Source organism: Mercurialis annua, linkage group LG3, assembly GCF_937616625.2.
Source record: "Mercurialis annua linkage group LG3, ddMerAnnu1.2, whole genome shotgun sequence".
Taxonomy (NCBI): Eukaryota; Viridiplantae; Streptophyta; class Magnoliopsida; order Malpighiales; family Euphorbiaceae; genus Mercurialis; species Mercurialis annua.
The window spans coordinates 72,302,327-72,321,289 of record NC_065572.1 but is presented as its reverse complement, the minus strand read 5'-3'; the positions used below and the strand labels follow the sequence as shown (position 1 = coordinate 72,321,289).

Here is an 18,963-nt window from a genome sequence, read left to right as displayed (position 1 = left end):
TTATATTAATTTATTTTATTTTGAAAGAAAAAAGACATTTGAAGAATATTTATGGTTATTTTATTATTCGATGAAAATAGTTGTTATTCACTTAATGATAATAAAAGGGATTATTTGTATATTAAAAAGTCATATGATCTTTTACATTTTTAACGAGTTAAATACATTATTTAAAATGTAGCGTTGCACATTCTGTTATTTTAAAATTTGGCTTTTTATATTATATTCAATTTTTAATGAAATATAAAGCTACAACATATGTGCTAAAACGACACTATTTTATTTAAAACGTGAATATAATATAATGTGCCAAATTCTAAAAAAATGAAATACATGATGTAACGTTTTAAACGGTATATGCTTAAATTGCTACAAACGCAAAATATCAAGATTTAGTATGCAAATAATATTAATAAAAATATATAAAAAATATATTTTATAAAAAAATGAAATAGTTAATAAAAAAAACAGGGCAAATATTGGCTTTATTTACAGAAAGATGAAGAAGGAGATGAAACACATGCCACACCCTTTGCTAATTCTTCCAAATCCAACCTATCTACAGCTTTTCTAAACTTCTAACTTAACTTATGCCTAACAATTTTGTAATAAAACAAACCAATCTTCTTCCACGCCTAATAAAAGATACCTTTGTATATTACTATTATCAATGCCTTCAATTGTGTCATACTATTATTTATTGTCTATAATCAATTTACATAAACTTTAGATGAAAAGAATATGTGCAAAATAACTAGAGACATTATCAATGGTGAAATAAAAAAAAGTTACAGTTCAAATAGTATAAACAGATAGCATTATTTTGAGTTTAATTCTTTTTATAAGAGACATTGATTAAAAAAAAATATATAGTAATAAAAATAGTTGATGGCAACCGTGAGAGGTAATTAAAAGAATAATGCAGAAAAATGTAAATAAATAATCGGTAACAGATAGTTAAAAATTTCGACATAGTTCAACCTAAAATATTTTTTTGTAATTAGATATTCTTCATTTATGTAATTATAATTGATTTCTCATTAATATAATTATTATTATTATTATTATTATTATTATTATTATTATTATTATTATTATTATAAAAAATGATGTTAGCCTTGTACTTTAAAGGTTTGACACATACTAAATACATGTGATTTGGGAAACTTAAAAAGGCCTAAAACAAAAATAAAATCAAACTTAGTATTAGTTATCCGTTGCTTTCACAAATGACTGCAAAATTGAAGTACATGAATGAGTTCTTTTGACTCAATCAAAAATCCTCAATAAATCTTCAAAAATTACATCCCAAAATTTGTTTCAGAAACAAAAGTACCAGAAGATCACCAAATTTAGGTACACAACAGAGAGTTCAATAAAAGACAATAAATAGTTCACAGGTGAGATTAACATTTCCCTCTCACTCACCCACAAACGCCAAAATTATAAAAAGAAACAGAAACCCATTGGGAACTGGCAACTATAAAAACGACACAACTCCATTAAATTGGACTATATCCTAAATTCCATATTAACAAACACCTAAACTGCAAATTAATTAATTTTGTAAGCCCTTAACTGCAAACAAAAATTAGTAAGAGAGAGCTATAAAGATACCAAGATTTGTTCACCGATATCCCCAATGAGAGCGGTCTTGGCTTTTCTTTTATCACACTCTTAAAAATTTCTCTCCTTCGTTAATTTTCCATCTTATAAAACACAAGCCAATTCGTGTCAGTTTTGCAAACAGATTAAGAAAAAATATTTAAATTCTGTGTAATGCAATGGCAATAGTTTGTAATACCAACGAGTTAGAGAAAAAAACAGTAGTTTTTGATGCCAAATTTTTACGTCACCAGTCTAACATACCCCAACAGTTTGTATGGCCGGACGATGAGAAACCCACCGTCAATGCGCCGGAGCTTAAAGTTCCGCTTGTGGACTTAGCCGGAATCTTGTCCGGTGACCCTGTTGCCACCATGGAAGCTTCGAAGCTAGTTGGCGAGGCGTGTCAGGAGCATGGCTTCTTTTTAGTGGTGAATCACGGCGTTGATCAGAAGCTGATCGACGATGCTCATCGGTATATGGATAGTTTCTTTGAGTTGCCGCTTTCCGATAAGCAAAAAGCTCAGAGAAAAATGGGGGAGCACTGTGGTTATGCTAGTAGCTTTACTGGTAGATTTTCTTCTAAACTTCCGTGGAAGGAAACGCTGTCGTTTCGTTACTCTGCTCAGGAAAACTCAGAAAAACACGTCGAGGCTTATTTTGATAAAACAATGGGTGAATCTTTTTCAGAATTCGGGTGAGTAAATTAAATTTGATTAAATTAATTAAACAACATTAACATTAATTAATCGTTTGATTAAAATTAAAGTTGGAAATTAATTATTTATTTATTGCAGGAAGGTGTATCAGGAGTACTGTGAGTCAATGAGCAGTCTATCATTAGGAATCATGGAGCTACTGGGGATCAGCTTAGGAGTGAGCAAAGGGCATTTTAGGGAATTTTTCGAAGAAAATGATTCGATAATGAGATTGAACTATTACCCACCTTGCCAAAAACCTGACCTGACTTTAGGAACCGGACCTCATTGTGACCCGACTTCACTAACCATTCTTCATCAAGATCATGTTGGAGGCCTTCAAGTGTTTGTAGACAACGAATGGCGTTTAATCAGCCCGAATTCGCAAGCTTTCGTAGTTAACATCGGAGATACTTTCATGGTAATTACTTTTTCACCAACTTTGCCATGTTTTGTTTATGGCACGAACACAGAAAAATAGAACACTTGGACATAGATACAGCGAAAAAATATTAGTATTTTGTTAAAAATAAAATTTTAATGTTCAAAATGTCAAGTTTCCGATGCGTTGTCAAAACAGAAAACATTGGTTGAATGAAGCGTCCTAAACTAATTATGTGATTTATGTTTTTTTTTTCAGGCGCTTTCAAATGGGAAATACAAGAGTTGTCTGCATAGAGCAGTGGTGAACAGTGAGACAACAAGAAAATCTTTGGCGTTCTTTTTATGTCCGAAGAGCGATAAGATGGTGACACCACCGAAACAATTAGTGGACGATTTGAACCCGAGAATATATCCAGATTTTACATGGCCAATGCTTCTTGAATTTACTCAGAAGCATTACAGAGCAGACATGAACACTCTTGAAATGTTTTCAGATTGGGTTCAACAGAGAAACTTTTGTTCAAGTTGATGAAATTAAGTGGTGGGGTAGTAGTGTAATTGTGTCACAAACAGAGTTTGCTATATTGCTCTTTTTTGCACCAAAGAAAGTGACATTTGACTACAAGGAAATGAAATGGGGAAGACAAATAGCAAAAACAACAAAAAATATTAGCCAGTTTTTTTTTTCTTTTTTTAATGTTTATGTTCATAGGTCTGTATGTAACTAGCTTTTTGGTCATCAACAGAAGGCAAAACAAGAAACTTATAAGGAAGCAAATAATAAGCCGGATGTGATCAATTTCTGTGTTCTTGCTTAGCTTCACATTATACAAAGAATGTTCCTATCCAAAAAGTAAAAACACCATTACCTCAAATATTAAATAACCGAAGGCCACCGATGAGTTATATATAATTCAAATAGTATGTACTAAGGTTTTAGGATCAAATAATGATTTTTTTTTACAAACGTCAAAAAAATTTCCATTCCAAATGATAAAAGAAAATCATTGAACGCCTTTTCATCCTTTTTATCTAAAGGGGAAAAAATCAGAATCCCCTTGTTTCCATTCATTACAGTTGCATAAATGCGATATGAAAAGAACACCGGCAAGTGATTTTTTCTAAACTAATAAATAAAAAACACGGAAAAAAATGTGTAAACAATACAAATGTAATATAATTAAGAATTAATTTTAGAATTTTAAATCTTGTTTATTGATATATATTTTTAAATATAAAATGAATTTCTATACATTTATAGTAATTAAGGAAACAAATAATTTAATAATACTCAAAATTCAAACTCAAATTCATAGCAAATAATAAATTATCTACAAATTCTATAACGTTAGTTGAAATTAATTTTTTAAAATTTCATAATAAAAATACAATTTAATTCAACACAAAGTAATAGATAAAATTTAGGCCAAATGTTGTAAAAAGGCCAAACCTTTCACAAAAGTTTCACAAAAGTCCTAACCTTTCAATTTTGTCGATTTTGGCCAAAAATAAATTATTTGGTTTCAGTTGTGGCCAACTCTCAATTTGATTTCAATTTGCCTATGTGACGCCTATGTGGCGCCTATGTGGCATATCAAATATTGAAAGGTCAGGACTTTTGTGAAACCAAATAATTCATTTTTGGCCAAAATCGACAAAATTGAAAGGTCGGGACTTTTGTGAAACCAAATAATCAGTTTTTGGCCAAAATCGACAAAATTGAAAGGTCAGGACTTTTGTGAAATTTTTGTGAAAGGTTTGGCCTTTTTACAACATTTGGCCTAAAATTTATTATAGTTAATGTAAATAGTAATTTTTGCTGATAAATTATTAGTTTTTTGTGGATAATTATTTTATGATTTTTATATCAAAAATAGGTGGTTAATTTTTTTTATTTTCCATATGGTTCCCAAACATTTTGTATGAATTTTTAAGAGTTTCGAACATGAAAATATTTCAAAAACAAAAAAGACAACTATTTCAAAAAAAAAATTGACCTAAAACTAAGTAAATTAAATGATAAAATAAGAAATCCTAAAAAAATGATAAAAGAAGAACAAAATATCAAATAACCTAACTTCCTATCTACTTAAAGGAAAATCAAATAATGTATATAACACAAATTTAAGGATGAAATTTTAATGAAAGTTGGGAAATTTGTCTTTTATGAATTTTCAGTACAAACTTCACTATCTTAATTTAAGTTAAACCTCAACAACCTTGATTCATCAAGATTTTTTAGTATGCAAGTCCAAACTAACTCTAATAATATACTACTTTTTAATTAAAAAAACTCTAATAATATACACTGAAATAAAAAAAATCTACATTAGGAGCAGTTTTGTTGATAAAAAAATAGTAAGATCTATATAGATATAAATAGAGTAAAGGGTTGTTCTGATCCCTAAATTTGTTCCTCGAAATCAATTAATTCACCCTTAGTTATATTAATCAATGAAGATACAGACTCCTATTTTTAAGTCAACTAAAGACCATGTGGACAAGTTTAGGACCTATATGACCTAATGTTGTCCTTAGTTGACCAATTATGAGTTATTTAATCCCGAATTTAAAATTTAGGGACCATTTTGGCCCTTTACTCAATATAGATATAAGGAAAGAGAGGTGATTCGGGTTAAAATGTCAAAAATAAACTTTTTCAATGTTTTCGTGCTATTTAAGTCATAGTTATTACAATTGCACGACAAATCATCCTGAATACAACATGCGATTCTGAAACAACAAGAATTTGGATAGCGGCAATCCTCAATGTTGAGGCATAGATAATGAATATATGTTGGAAATGAAATGAATGTCATTTTCGAATGGGTTATTACATGTGGCACGCTACTCAAAAGAGGGTATAAATTGCACCTTTTACACCCTCGACTCGAAGCAGTTGAATGTAATTGGACCCTGAGATTAATAGAAAATATTGTTTGCGATTTTAGAACTTAAAAGAAAAAAAAAAAGAGAAATGGATTTGCAGTGATATGTTCTACCGACCGAAAAAGCTAGCCTCACGGTGGCATGTGGTTTAGAAGGAGGTCAAGTTCCAAGGCATGGAAAAAAACATAAATTCACCTCTTCTCATCCATTATATTTATCCCAACATTTAGTATATCTTTTCAAGATTCACCATTTCTATATTTGACAATTGTCTGTACTACAATGAGTTGCAGTCCATCATTATCAAATTCACTTTTAAAAAAAAGAAAAGAAAATAGGTTCGTTCTATAAAAAGAAATAGATTCATCTCCTCTGAATTTAACATTTCAATTATGTCTTTTCTACTATTTCGCATTTTGTTCTTCGATTAAAATTTAGAAACTCATGTAAAATTTTATAAATGTGACTTTCATGGCTGTACTAATCGTTTCCAATTAATCTTATTTAAAAACAAAACAAAACAAATTATTTCACATTACTCAAGAGTAAATCGAAGATTATTTGATTTTCAAATTATATCATCTTTATAGAATGATGGATGGATTTTTTATTTTTTTATTTTGATGGCTAAATATATATCTCTCATAATTTAAGATAATTAAATAATTTTCAATGTATTTCTGCTAATATGGACAATAGTAGAGTATTCATCATCTGTTATTTATTTAAAGGTTACTAAAATTATTTTTTTAAGTTAGATACCAAAATTGAATGATGATAAAAATAAAAATAACTTTTTTGTTGTTCACATAAGTTATACTATGTTATTGAACATTAGTATATTATTATCTTTTGTTGCTGAAAAAGATAAATACATTAAAATAAAATACTATACGTAAGAATTGCAGAGAAACAATTAATAGACAGAACTAAAACAAAAATTATGTAAATGAACAAAATAAAGAATGATTCGATGCTCAAAATCATACGTCAGGGATAGCATCAAGAAACAGTACACTGGCTGTAATTGGATCTACTTGGATGCTTCAAATAAATCCAAGTTTAAAATGGCCCACCAATTGAATGATTCACAGAATAGGAAAAAAAATGCAAGAATCCATAGGGGACTGACAATATATTAATGTATTCGTGGTGCTAACTTATTATTTTAATTAATTAAGTTTCATTATTATCCTTTTTTTAAAATATATCTGGAGATTTGGAAGGTTTTGTATTATAAAAATGGAAGCAACATTTGTCGTGGTGTTTGTCTTTAAATGCTGCAACATTCTTTTTCATCTTATTATATGCTTTATAGACCGCTATAAGCACTACCCATTGCCTTGCCTATTTAGCCAACTATATATTTATTTATGTGTACGTAATTGTAACAAAAGTTCACTAAAAAGACAAAATGTAATTATAGCCTCATCGATCACCATTTTACCTAACACTTCTAATCATGTGTATGGGTAAACTAACTTTAAAATCAACTTTTATTCTATAATTATATCTCAATTAATTTAATAACTCATTCTAAAAGTGGTGAAATGTAAACTTTTATTTCATTTTTCATTACAATAACATATTAATGAGAAAATTTATATAAACTTTAATTAAATCCAAAATATTTACACTTTCTCAATTGCAATTACAATTACATTTTTCATCTTTTAATTATTGTGATTTTTGTTTTTATTTTGTGCAGTCCAATTTAAGTTGGATATGTGTCAATTCTTTTATTTATATTTCATTTACAATTGAAAATAACAGATTTAGTTAAAATTGAATGTTTTAATTTTTTTTGTCATTTTTAGGTGAATATCTCACTAAATTGATAATTTACTAAATGTTTATCAAAATTAAGAAAAAATTGATGAAATAAAAAAAATTAATTAAAACTAAAGAAAACAAAAAAAAAAACTTTTCCGAATGAACTCACTGATTCAAAAGTATATAGTTTTGAAAATTATAAGAAGTTGATTATCGAGGAAGTTAGTGTGAAGGAAATCGATATCATTTTTGTTTGGTTTATTCATTAACTTCTCAAGAAGTTATATTTTATTTTTAATTAATAAACATCTATAGACAATATCCCAAAACTAATTAGGTTAATTAAATATGAGGATATAATCATATTTTAATCAATTTAATTAGTAAAGTAAAATTTATTTAAGTTTTTCTATTTTTTCTAGTCAAATGAAAGTCAACCTCCCAACTTTTTAGGAAGTAGAATGCAAAAACGAACCGAATGAGAAAAATATTACTATTTTCCGAATTTTTTAGTGAACTTACCTCAACCAAGTGACAGTTATAAATATAAGTATGAACTTTATGATTAAAAAAAGCTTTAAAAACTTTTTGTATCATCTGATGTTCATAATTGTCTTTTTAATTAATTTAGATTGAGTAGAATTTTTTCGAGCAACGATTCTTTTAAAAACATTTTAAAGTTGTTTCATATTAAAAAAGTTCAATTTTAATGCTCTTGTTGAAAAAAGAAAGTGGTTTTTGTTGTTCTATCTCAACTTTTACTATTTAAATCTGAAATTTTAACAACAGTTAATATAAAAAAAATGGTAGTATTATCTTTTAGCATAACGAAGTCGGTCTTATGAAAAAAAGAAAGTCGGTCTGTCAACCGTGTATAAACCGGACACACAAAACTCTAATCCCATGAGCAAAATAAATTAAGTATTGGCAAAAGATTAGTATAAACTCACTCAATCAATCATCGTGAAAGAATATATCTACACATGTGTGTTAAACTACCTTCTTACGTGTGAACAGTTAAGACTTAAGACTTTGATTTGTGATTAACATATAATCACTGAATTATAACGAGCTGAAATAAAAAAGAAAAAAAGGAGAGTTGTTCGGGTGCACAGCCGCCACAGGTAAGGACAATGACAGTGCCAATCCCGTACTCGCATCCAAAAGGCCCGCATCACGTGGCAACATTTGTTGTTGGTCTTGGCCGCATTCGAGTCCAGCTCTAAGATGTACCAATTTTATTATTATTTATCATATATTATTCTCTTGTTTTAGGATACGACATTTTTTCCGATTTCTTTCATCAATGCCTACAAAACAATCCTCCTCACCTGCCCTGCCCTAATTTTCCCATCCCACCTCTACCTTCCTATCCTCTCCCCTTCTTTCATTTTATGTGTGTACAAAATAATACTTAATCATGTGTTTTTAGTAGTTATATGTATAGCTACCTTTCAATCTATATCGATCAAACTAAACCGAAATAATTATAAATTTTAAAAGAACAACAAAAACTTCGGTACACATGTAAAACCCTAAAGATGTCTTCCCTACCAAAAAACCCTAACCTAAACCCTAGCCAAATTCCTTATTCTACTCTTAACCATGCTAGCAAGCTACCAAATTCTGCCCGTTCCTTCAACCAGTCAGACTCATCAGCACCAGTTACAATTTATTTCGAGAATTTTCCCCAATATTGGAAGTATTCGGACCTCCAGCAAGCTTTTTCAAAATACGGAATTTATGGCAAGGTGATTACGGCTAGAAAACTCAATAAGGCAAACAGGAGATTCGGATTCTTAACGATAGATCCTTCTTTCCACGTGAAAGACGTTCTCTCTAGGATGAATATGGTCTGTATTGGATCATACCATATTAGGACTTTTATTTCACGATATCCTTTTGTTCCTAGGGTTGCATTTACGAAGCCTGCTCCTCCTCAGATTGTCGAGAAACCAGCTCCAACAGCTCCAAAGCCACTCCCATCCTCATTCCGCGATAGAAGATCCTTTGCCCAGATTGTGAACCCTAACCCTATTATTGCTTCCCCTAAACTCAATGTTTTCCAGAATTCGGTTATTGCTGCAGTTATTTCGATGCCAAATCTTCTCCATGCATGCACTTATTTGCGAAAACGAGGTGTTGCTTTTCTCTCGTCCTCCTTCTTAGGAGGGAAATTTATCCTTTTCAATTTCTCATCTTCAATTGAAAAGGATAATTTCTTGAATATTGATTTTAAGGAATTCTTTGAATCGATTGTTCCTTGGAATGATGATTTTTTTAACGCAAGAGAGATACTTTTGGATTAAGATTCTAGGGGTTCCTATGATTGTTTGGGGAGAAGATATCTTTGCCAGTATTGGCAATCAACTGGGTAAGTTCATAACAGTTCACCCTTTTGTTCGTACGATGGAGAGGATGGATGCCGCTTATGTCCTTATTTCCACAAGTTTCGACAGGATGGATACTATCGTGAATATTAAAGTAGGAGAAACTCTTCATCAGATTTCAGTGTTTGAAACTGATTCAATAGTCTTAATGTCAGATTACAGTGACTGTTCTTCATCAGAGGATGAATCAGATTATGGGGACTCATATTCGAAGGATTTAGGAAAGCCCTCTCCTTCTCCTTTCAAGGAATATTCTGACATTCCTTCCCCGCCAGCTGAGATTGAAATGCAATCAGATGAGGATTCTCTGAAGTCTGATTCTAAAACGCATTATAAGGATTCTAATGGTCAGGATGTGCAACATTCTAATTACGAGATTCCAGAAATTCTAGAGACTTCTGTGATTCCTGAAACGGTTGAGACTGATTTCCCCGTATTGAACCATCCTAGCATTACCCAACGCAGGAAACACAAATCAATTGATACACATGGAAGTTTTAACACTACTAGATCTTCTCTTTCCGCTGATTCTTCATCCTTGAAAACTGAAGATATCAAGCTCAACAACAATAATTTTCTAGAGGTTTATGAAAAAGAAAAAGAGATAGAAAGGAAAGCAGAAGAATTAGAATTAACATGGAATGTCGGACTCAACATGGGACTGTTCACAGCCTCTAAAAAAACAAAAGTGACTGCATTTTTGTATGACAGATTCTTCAAGGATCAGATTATAACATCTTGAGTTATATTTTCAAGCAGGGTATTTAATCAGTTTTATGACGAGCTCATTTAATTGTATCTCGTGGAATTGTCGTGGAGGTTTATCATTCTCTAGAAAACAACGTATTATTCGCTCTTTGGTGAGGACTCATGCTTTATCTCTTCTCTGTCTCATTGAAACCAAAAAAGAAATAATTGATGATTTTCTCGTTTGTCGCTTGTGGCCATCTCTGGATTTTGATTATTGTTTTTCCCCGTCTTCGCGTTCTTCTAGAGGTATTCTATGTATATGGAACAAGAACTTACTCTCTCCTGTTCTCCATTCAATAACTAAAAATTGGATTTCCCTGGGCTGTTTATGGAACTCGATTACATTCAGATTCACTTGTGTTTATGCCAGTTGTTGCTCTAGTGAAAGAGCTGTTTTATGGGATCTTATTAAGTCTGAACTTCAGGTGGATAGTAATTACATTATTATTGGTGGTTTCAACGAGATTTTGAGGCCCTCGGAGCGTCTCCATTGCAGCTCCTTCTCTTCTTCTATGAGACAGTTTTCAGAGTTTATTAATGCTTCTAACCTTATTGAATCTCCCCTTCAAGGAAGATTTTTCACATGGGAAAACTCTATTTCTAAGTCTAAATTAGATAGATGCTTCATGTCAGAAGGCGTTATATCTACTTGGCCGAATAGTTTTCTATCCGCTCTTCCAAGAAATTTCTCGGATCATGTCCCATTGCTTTTTCGATCTCAAGTACTCACAGACTGGGGCCCAAAGCCTTTTAAATCGTTTAATGCTTGGTGGGAGCATAAAGACTTCAACTCGTTTGTTTCAGATTCTTGGATATCAGTTTCAGATCAACCGGACTTCGTCAGTAAACTCCGTTCGCTTAGAGCTTTGATTAAAAACTGGAATTTAAATGTTTTTGGCAACCTTAATCATAAACTGGCTTCAACCCTCCAAGCTATTCATTCTTTGGAGTCTTCCTCGGATTTTCATGATCTTACAGATTCGGATAAAGAAGTTTTGTCCTCTTTACATTCTGACAGCTTTCGTTTTTCAAAGCAGTTAGAATCTTTGTGGCACCAAAAATCGAGAGTGAATTGGCATTTGTTAGGGGACAGAAACACTAAGTTTTTTCACTCAGTAGCATCTATTCATTCAAGAACTAATCTTTTGACAGAAATTTCTGTTGATGGTAGCCTTTTTACTTCACCAATTGATATAAAACAGCAGGTTAGTCTTTTCTTTAAGAGACTTTACAAAAGCAATGTGGATGTTCCTTTTTCCCTGGAAAGTTTAGAGGTAAAGAGAATTAATTCCATCCAATCCGAGGCATTAACTGCTGTTTTTAGTGAAGATGAGATCCTTCATACCCTTATGAGCTGCGCGACAACAAGGCTCCGGGCCCAGACGGTTTTAATTTTTTCTTCTATAAAAGAGCGTGGCCTATTATGAAGCATGATTTCTTGAAGCTTTTTTCTACTTTCCATTCCACTGGAAAATTTCCTTCAGGTATTAATACTGCTTTCCTCGTTTTGATTCCTAAGGTTAAAGGTGCCATTAATCTTACGGACTTCAGACCTATTAGCTTGATTAATGGAGTTTTCAAACTTCTTTCTAAGGTTCTAGCAAATCGCTTGTCTATTGTTCTTCCTCATGTTATTTCAGAAAACCAATTTGGTTTTATCAAGGGTCGTAGTATTCATGATTGCCACATGGTGGCCTCGGAAATTTTACACATTGCAGCTAGGCGAAAAGAGAAAATTTTTGTTATTAAGCTTGATTTTAAAAAAGCTTTTGATAGCATCTCTTGGGATTTCATTCTGAAAATGTTGAATTTGATGGGTTTTAATGAAACTTGGAGAGAGTGGATTTCTTCCTTTTTTGATTCTTCGCAGCTTTCCGTTCTTGTTAACGGAAGTCCAACCAAGAATTTTTCAATGGGAAAAGGTGTTAGACAGGGGGACCCTTTATCTCCCATGCTTTTTGTTCTTGCAGTCGAAGGTCTGAAAGCCTTGATTAGTAAAGCTGTCAATGATCATCTTTTGGAGGGCATTAGAATAGATGGCTATCTGGAACCTATTTCTATTCTTCAGTTTGCAGACGACACGTTGCTTTTCATCAGACATGACTTGGATATGATTAAAAATTTATTGAGGGTTCTACGCTGTTTCGAATTGGTGTCTGGCTTAGCCATAAACTATCAGAAAAGTTCTATTTTGGGTGTCAATGTTGATGATGATTCTCTGTCAGCGGCCTCTAGTATTCTGAACTGTCCGATAGCAAGCTTCCCCATCACCTACCTCGGTCTTCCTCTTTCTACCAAACCGATTCGTGCTAATTTATGACAGCCTGTGGTCTCCAAATTTACGGATCAGCTTGCCATTTGGAAGGGTAATTTACTTTCGCCTGCAGGTAGACTCATTCTCATCAGATCGGTTCTGAATAGTCTCCCAGTTTATTATTTGGGCTCCTTTTCTATTCCGCAGGCAACTATTTCAGTCCTTGATAGATACATGAAACGATTCCTTTGGTGTGGCAATGTGGAGGGTAACGGCATTTGCAAGATTTCATGGGACAAAGTTTGTCTTCCATACGATAAAGGAGGTCTTAACTTGATTCCGTTTAGATTAAAAAACCAGAGCCTTCTCTGCAAATGGATGTGGAAACTTCGCTCTGATAACTCATCACTCTGGTTTTTTGTGGTAACAACGAGCTGTTCAATTTCTTATTGGCATGAATTAGCTCGCTGCAATGTTTCTCTCTTATCCCACCTCTGGAAAGCCATTCGGAAATGTTGCATCTTAAACAGTGAGTTATGGCTGTTATTTAACCAGCAAATATCGGTTAATTTGGGCAATGGAAGTTCGGTTCGGTTTTGGAGCGATATTTGGTTAGGCGACTCTCCTCTTGATGTTAGATATGGTCAGCTATTTTCCTTATCAATGAATAAACAGGCTTCAGTGCACCAAATGCTTTCAGGCATCAATTCAGTCTCTGATTACTCACAACAGGCTTCTCGTTTCTCTTGGAGAAGGCGTCTGCGCATTGGTGAACAAGATCAGCTTTCCTCTCTTCTTCATGAAACCGGTCAGTTGCTGCCTTTATCTTCTACATCTGATGTTGTTCTTTGGCGTGGTAAAACTTTTAGACCCAGGGACATTTCTCTTCTTCTTCAACTGCACAGCCCGCCATTTTCAATAACAATTCATGGTTGCCTTTCTTCTTTTCGTTTCTGGAAATGGAATCTACCTCCTCGTATTAAATTTTTTTGCTGGTTGGTTATTAGAGATAGAATTTTCTCAAATTCTTCTTTAGTCTCGAGAGGCATTATTAGTAATGATGAGATTGGATGCTCGGTTTGTTGCATTTCAGAAACATCTATTCACATTTTCTGCCACTGTGAATATGCATGGAAGTTTTGGAATTATATTCTAGTTAAATGCAATATTATATGGGTCTCTCCGCCAAGGATTGATATTTTCTTTGAGTTTTGGATCTCCTTTTGTCACTCTTCTCACAGAGAATTATGGAGGCTGATTTGGTTTATGGGAATCTGGGAATTATGGAAAGCTCGCAACAAGAGGGCTTTTAATAACGAAGAAACATCTCATGAAGCTTTAGCTTATTCTTGTATTTGCAAGGCGGTGCAATATTTTACAGCTTTTCATCCATCATTCCCCTATTCGGGTAACGACGTTTTTAGATGTTTGGATAATTTTGTAATTCACTCTTGATCTTTTTGGGTCTTTTGCCTTCCACTTCTTGTGGTAGTGCTTAATAAATTATCATTTATCCAAAAAAAAAAAATTAAAAATCAAACCAAATTTTTATATAATTAGTTGGTTGATTTAACTTTTATTTTAGTGTCCACAAGAGTTTGGAACAGTGGTCTAAACTTTAGTCATCTGGGTGCTATAGTCGCGAATTCATACTCCAGCTATAACCTTTTTAATTAATATAATTACTGAGACTAGGATGCTTGTTATTAGGTCGGATTTGTCAGATATATGAGCTTGCGGGTCACCTATACATTCGAATTTGACAATTATATTGATTTTTGGTTCGGAGGAAGGAGTCCTCGTTACCAATAAATAAATAAATCATCTTCGCATTTAGCATTCGAGAGAGTAGTGTGGTAAACCATCACTAGAATAGGGCACTAGTGAGTGTTGGAACCAACCATCACTGTCATAGGACTCCAGTGGTAAATTATGTCATTTCGTACTCTTATTTCTTTTCAGACGTAAACAAATAAATTAAGTGTTTTTTTAATATGGTAGGACTTTCGGTTCTTGACATTGGCTGATTAAATATATTTATTTTAATTCTCATTACATCAAAATTAATCGAATCATACCCCCTTCTAATATGCACAACAATAAAGTTTAAATGAAGTTTTAATATGTACGTATATTCATGACACCAACTAGAGATTTGTTTAAAACTAAAGTAATTTGTTATAATAAGTCGATTTAAATGTTTAACTTGTTAACCTCATTGAAGAATTTTCCACGCCTAGTCATGTATGATGTATCAACTAATTAGGCCAAACACATATTTAGGTCCCTGCACTATTACTCTTTTCCAACTTAAGTCCCTGATCTATAAAACGTTTAAAATAAGTCCCTACACTATCAAAAACATCTATTTTAAGTCCCTATCATTGCGCAAGTTAACGGAATGTGGATGACGTTAACAATTATATATCAAAAATGCTATTTTGGTCTCTGCACTATCATTTTTTTCCAAATTGGGTCCTTACACTATTAGAAACATCAATTTTAAGTCTTTCTATCACATAATTTAAATAATATTAATAAAAATTTTATTTTATTTTATTTTTTAATGTTATTAATTTTTTTTAGCATTTCCAAAGCTAGAATCATCTCCGACCATTAATAAAAAAAAATTCATTTTAATTTAAAATTTTAATTATTTAAAATTTATTAATTTAATTAAATAAAAATAATTTTTTATTTTTATAAAAAATTAAATATATTAAAAAACAGTTCGTCTACCTCGCAATCTTTAAAATATCATATTTTTAAAAATATTTATTTTAATTTAAATAAATAAATTTATTTTGAATTAATCAATTTTGAGTAATTAAAAATTTAAGTTAGATTTATAGTGCAAGGACTCAAATGGCAAAAAAATTATAGTGCAAGGACTCAAATGGCAAAAAAATTATAGTGTAGGGACTCAAAATTTTAATTTCATAAATTTTAACTACAACCAATCTCAGAGTCAAGCGTTTGTATCTCACTCTCTAACGGAATGACACGGAGGGACTTAAATCAGAGACTTTTAATAGTGCAGGGACTTATTTTAAATGTTTTATAGTTCAGGGACTTAAGTTGGAAAAAAATGATAGTGCAGGGACCCAAATATGTGTTTGGCCAACTAATTATATTTGACTAATATGTTATTATGCACACATTAAACATGTATCAATGTTTTTTTTGAGAGATAATACAGTATTGTAGCAAATTGATGCGATTTGTTAAGATTTTATTTTTTTCTCTAACCAAATATTTGATTGCTATTCTCATTGAAAAATGAGATTAATTATTCTCTAAAATAACTGAATAAAAGATTATATGATATAGCAAGAAATTTAAGATTGGATTCATTTTTCGTATTTTTAAGCTTGAAGAATAAAGAGTAGTGTAAAGTTTTTGCTGCCTATTTATATTTTTAAAAAATCTATTAACTGTCCGTATTAAGTAAAGTGAAACATCATAAGATTAACTAAAAATGAACATGTAAACAAATAATACAATGGTGGGCTTAAACAAAGTCTGAAAAAAATGTTCGAAATCTAACATGATTGTTAGCGAGTGGCATATGGTGTGGTAGATTCACTTCAAATGTTGGGACCAAATGCACATGTGGAGTCTCTTTCCGATGCTTCCCATGCAACACTACAAATTTTGTTTTTATTTTATTAATATTAAAAAAATTAATTTTATTTCTTAAGATATTTGGATTTAGGTAAGGACAAAGTTTGTTTGTTTTATTGGTAAATGGGTCTTTATAATGTTGAATAAGAAGTAAGTGAACAGGATAATAAGCCAACAACGATACCACCAAAAATCCTTCATAAATAAATACCAAAAACAACAAAGCAACAGTTCAAACGGTTTCTCTTTATTTTTTCTTTCATTTACAGATTCACAATCAACCAAAACAAAGCAAATTAAAACACCCTCTTCATTAGGCCAATCAATAATTTAAGATAATAATTTAAGAACCCGGACCAGCCACTCTGGTTTGAAAACCAAAAATGTGATTCAACCGGTTTAAATGAAAAGACCACGCAAACCGGTGAATGGTTGAAAGGTAAAAGTAGTTCGGTTTTCAAAAAGTAAATTATTATATATTTTTTTAATTTATTTGAAAACCACAAAAGTCCATATAAATTATAGTATGTAAATTTTAGTGGTTCAATCGGTTATTAAATGATAGTACTATATATATATATATATATATATATACATCGGTTCAGTCGCATGTTTGGCTTTTAAAATAGGTAAAATGAACTTATCTATTCACAATTTTGGTGTTTTTATCAGATATCTTGATTTTTGAATATTGCCAGTTTAGTCTATTATCTTTTCACTTTTTACCAAATATATTCATAACTCGTTTTGAACTGATGTTGCACAATGTTATTAGTCTTTATAGTTTATCCTACGTGTAATATACAATTGTGCACCACATCAGCTCAAAATGAGTTGCGGTCATATTTGACAAGATTTTATAGATGATATATGAAACTGATAAGATTTAAAAATCGTAGTATTTTAATAAAAATAATAAAATTATGAGTAGATAAGTTCATTTTGTCTTTAAATACTGTTTAAACTTTATCGTTTTTTGTTATTGTTTGAAATATAATTATCATCGTCATCTTTAGCCCTAGCTAGCTAAGGCTACTCCATTTTCATTCATGCAATTTTAATTGTGTGAGGACACATGTACAAGAAACAGATGAAGCCCTAGATTTATTAACTTTGTTAATTAATGGTGATAATATATACTATTAACAACCCAATATTAGTTCCAAGATTAGCTTACTAGCTATTGGTGTATTTCGAGTTGGCTAATTTATAATTATTAGGACCGCATGATGACAAATAGCATGATCAGATTGAGTTGTTAAACATAAAGCTTTGATTCTAAACCAATTCATTAAAATGATATTTTTGTTAGCATAAGATCCTTTCTTCCATAATTACGTGCCAGGATGTTGAACCCACACCAATAACTAAATAAATTACCCACGAAATCTTATTTCTTCTATTTGCTTGTCTTTTCTATTGGCTCCATGGTCGAAAACGAAACGTTTTGAGAGAGATATCGTTGGTAAAAGACGACGAATATATCTAGATTTATATGTATTATATATACTTCTCACATTTCTTATCCTCTCAACAACAATATATGGTAATTACGTACATATAAATTAACATATATAATAATCAATTCTTAAAGGAAACAATGTAAGTAAAAGATGGGATAAGCATACGGCCACATAATAATAAGAATCTGAAAGTTGATAAATAATTAATTTCATTTTTTTGGGGGATGTTTTAGCCCTATGGATAAGTTTATTCGAAGAGCCAAATTTTGATTGAATTTTATAGTGCAATTTTACATATCCACGTAACTATATGAAAATGACATTAGTAGAAAGCCTTTGTTAGCAAATTGCATGTAATTAAAGAGCATGGATGAAAATACATAGTAGGGAAAATTGACAATTTGTGAATATAGGTAATGCCAACTTTTCCTTTTTGTTATCTATTGAAGTGGGCGATTTATAGTCTCATTTGTCCTATTCATTGTTTTTTCCTTTTGATATTGTATAACACATTTTCTTAAATCTTTTGAAAGGGACTTAAAAAAAAAAAGAAGCTCAATGCATATTAAAAAAGTTTATATTATGTTATATTAATGTATATTTTCCATGATAAAAATCGATTAAATATGATAAATAATGTTTAATAAACTTAAATAATTATAATCATATTTGATACCATCAAAACCACGATAGTTAGATTTTAACCATCTAACCACAATCTAAACAGCGTACTATTGTTAGAGTTATTTTTTCAGGTGAAGCCTCTAAGGATCAATACTTTTTTTGGACTGGATGTGGACGGGCGGGTTCAAGCCCAGCCTAACTATAAATATCAAGTTTAACTCTTTTAAATGTAAATTTTATTTCAGTATGAATTTGATTCAGATTTAATATTTATTTTCTGGTCTTTATATTAAATTTTCTGCAACACATTGAAATTAATTTAGGTAAAAACCGGATTAAAGACATGACTCGAATTAGGAGTAGATTTTATGGAAAAAATAAGTATTCAAGCCCAGCCTAAATGGGCCAGGCTTGTACAGGCTGGACGTATACCTGCGCAATGATCAGCTCTAGCTGCATAAGAAGTTAATTTGAAAGTTCAAATGGCCCAAAATGACAACTGTTGGGCC

The 18,963-nt window shown here is 31.3% G+C and overlaps 3 protein-coding genes across 3 annotated transcripts; all 3 read left to right on the top strand.

The window, feature by feature from the left end:
• The first annotated feature begins 1,635 nt into the window (after positions 1-1,635).
• On the top strand, positions 1,636-3,486 carry LOC126675062 (gibberellin 20 oxidase 1). The gene is made up of 3 exons (XM_050369636.1): positions 1,636-2,302; positions 2,403-2,724; positions 2,944-3,486. The coding sequence occupies exons 1-3, from the start codon at positions 1,785-1,787 to the stop codon at positions 3,214-3,216; spliced, it is 1,113 nt and encodes a 370-aa protein (XP_050225593.1). The 5' UTR covers positions 1,636-1,784; the 3' UTR covers positions 3,217-3,486.
• Positions 3,487-10,515: 7,029 nt separating this feature from the next.
• On the top strand, positions 10,516-11,916 carry LOC126672963 (uncharacterized). Its single transcript, XM_050366908.1, has one exon. The coding sequence runs from the start codon at positions 10,516-10,518 to the stop codon at positions 11,914-11,916; it is 1,401 nt and encodes a 466-aa protein (XP_050222865.1).
• On the top strand, positions 11,913-18,672 carry LOC126672962 (uncharacterized). The gene is made up of 4 exons (XM_050366907.1): positions 11,913-12,709; positions 12,813-12,855; positions 12,951-14,183; positions 18,586-18,672. Exons 1-4 carry the CDS (start codon positions 11,913-11,915, stop codon positions 18,670-18,672), a joined length of 2,160 nt encoding a protein of 719 aa, XP_050222864.1.
• The last annotated feature ends 291 nt before the right edge of the window (positions 18,673-18,963 follow it).

Coding starts and splice junctions, on each gene's coding strand:
- LOC126675062 (XM_050369636.1), top strand. CDS start 1,785: ATGGCAATAGTTTGTAATACCAACGAGTTAGAGAAAAAAACAGTAGTT. Junction 2,303..2,402: donor GAATCTTTTTCAGAATTCGG/GTGAGTAAATTA, acceptor TATTTATTGCAG/GAAGGTGTATCAGGAGTACT. Junction 2,725..2,943: donor ACATCGGAGATACTTTCATG/GTAATTACTTTT, acceptor TTTTTTTTTCAG/GCGCTTTCAAATGGGAAATA.
- LOC126672963 (XM_050366908.1), top strand. CDS start 10,516: ATGACGAGCTCATTTAATTGTATCTCGTGGAATTGTCGTGGAGGTTTA.
- LOC126672962 (XM_050366907.1), top strand. CDS start 11,913: ATGAAGCATGATTTCTTGAAGCTTTTTTCTACTTTCCATTCCACTGGA. Junction 12,710..12,812: donor AATGTTGATGATGATTCTCT/GTCAGCGGCCTC, acceptor AATTTATGACAG/CCTGTGGTCTCCAAATTTAC. Junction 14,184..18,585: donor TTAGATGTTTGGATAATTTT/GTAATTCACTCT, acceptor TTATTTTTTCAG/GTGAAGCCTCTAAGGATCAA.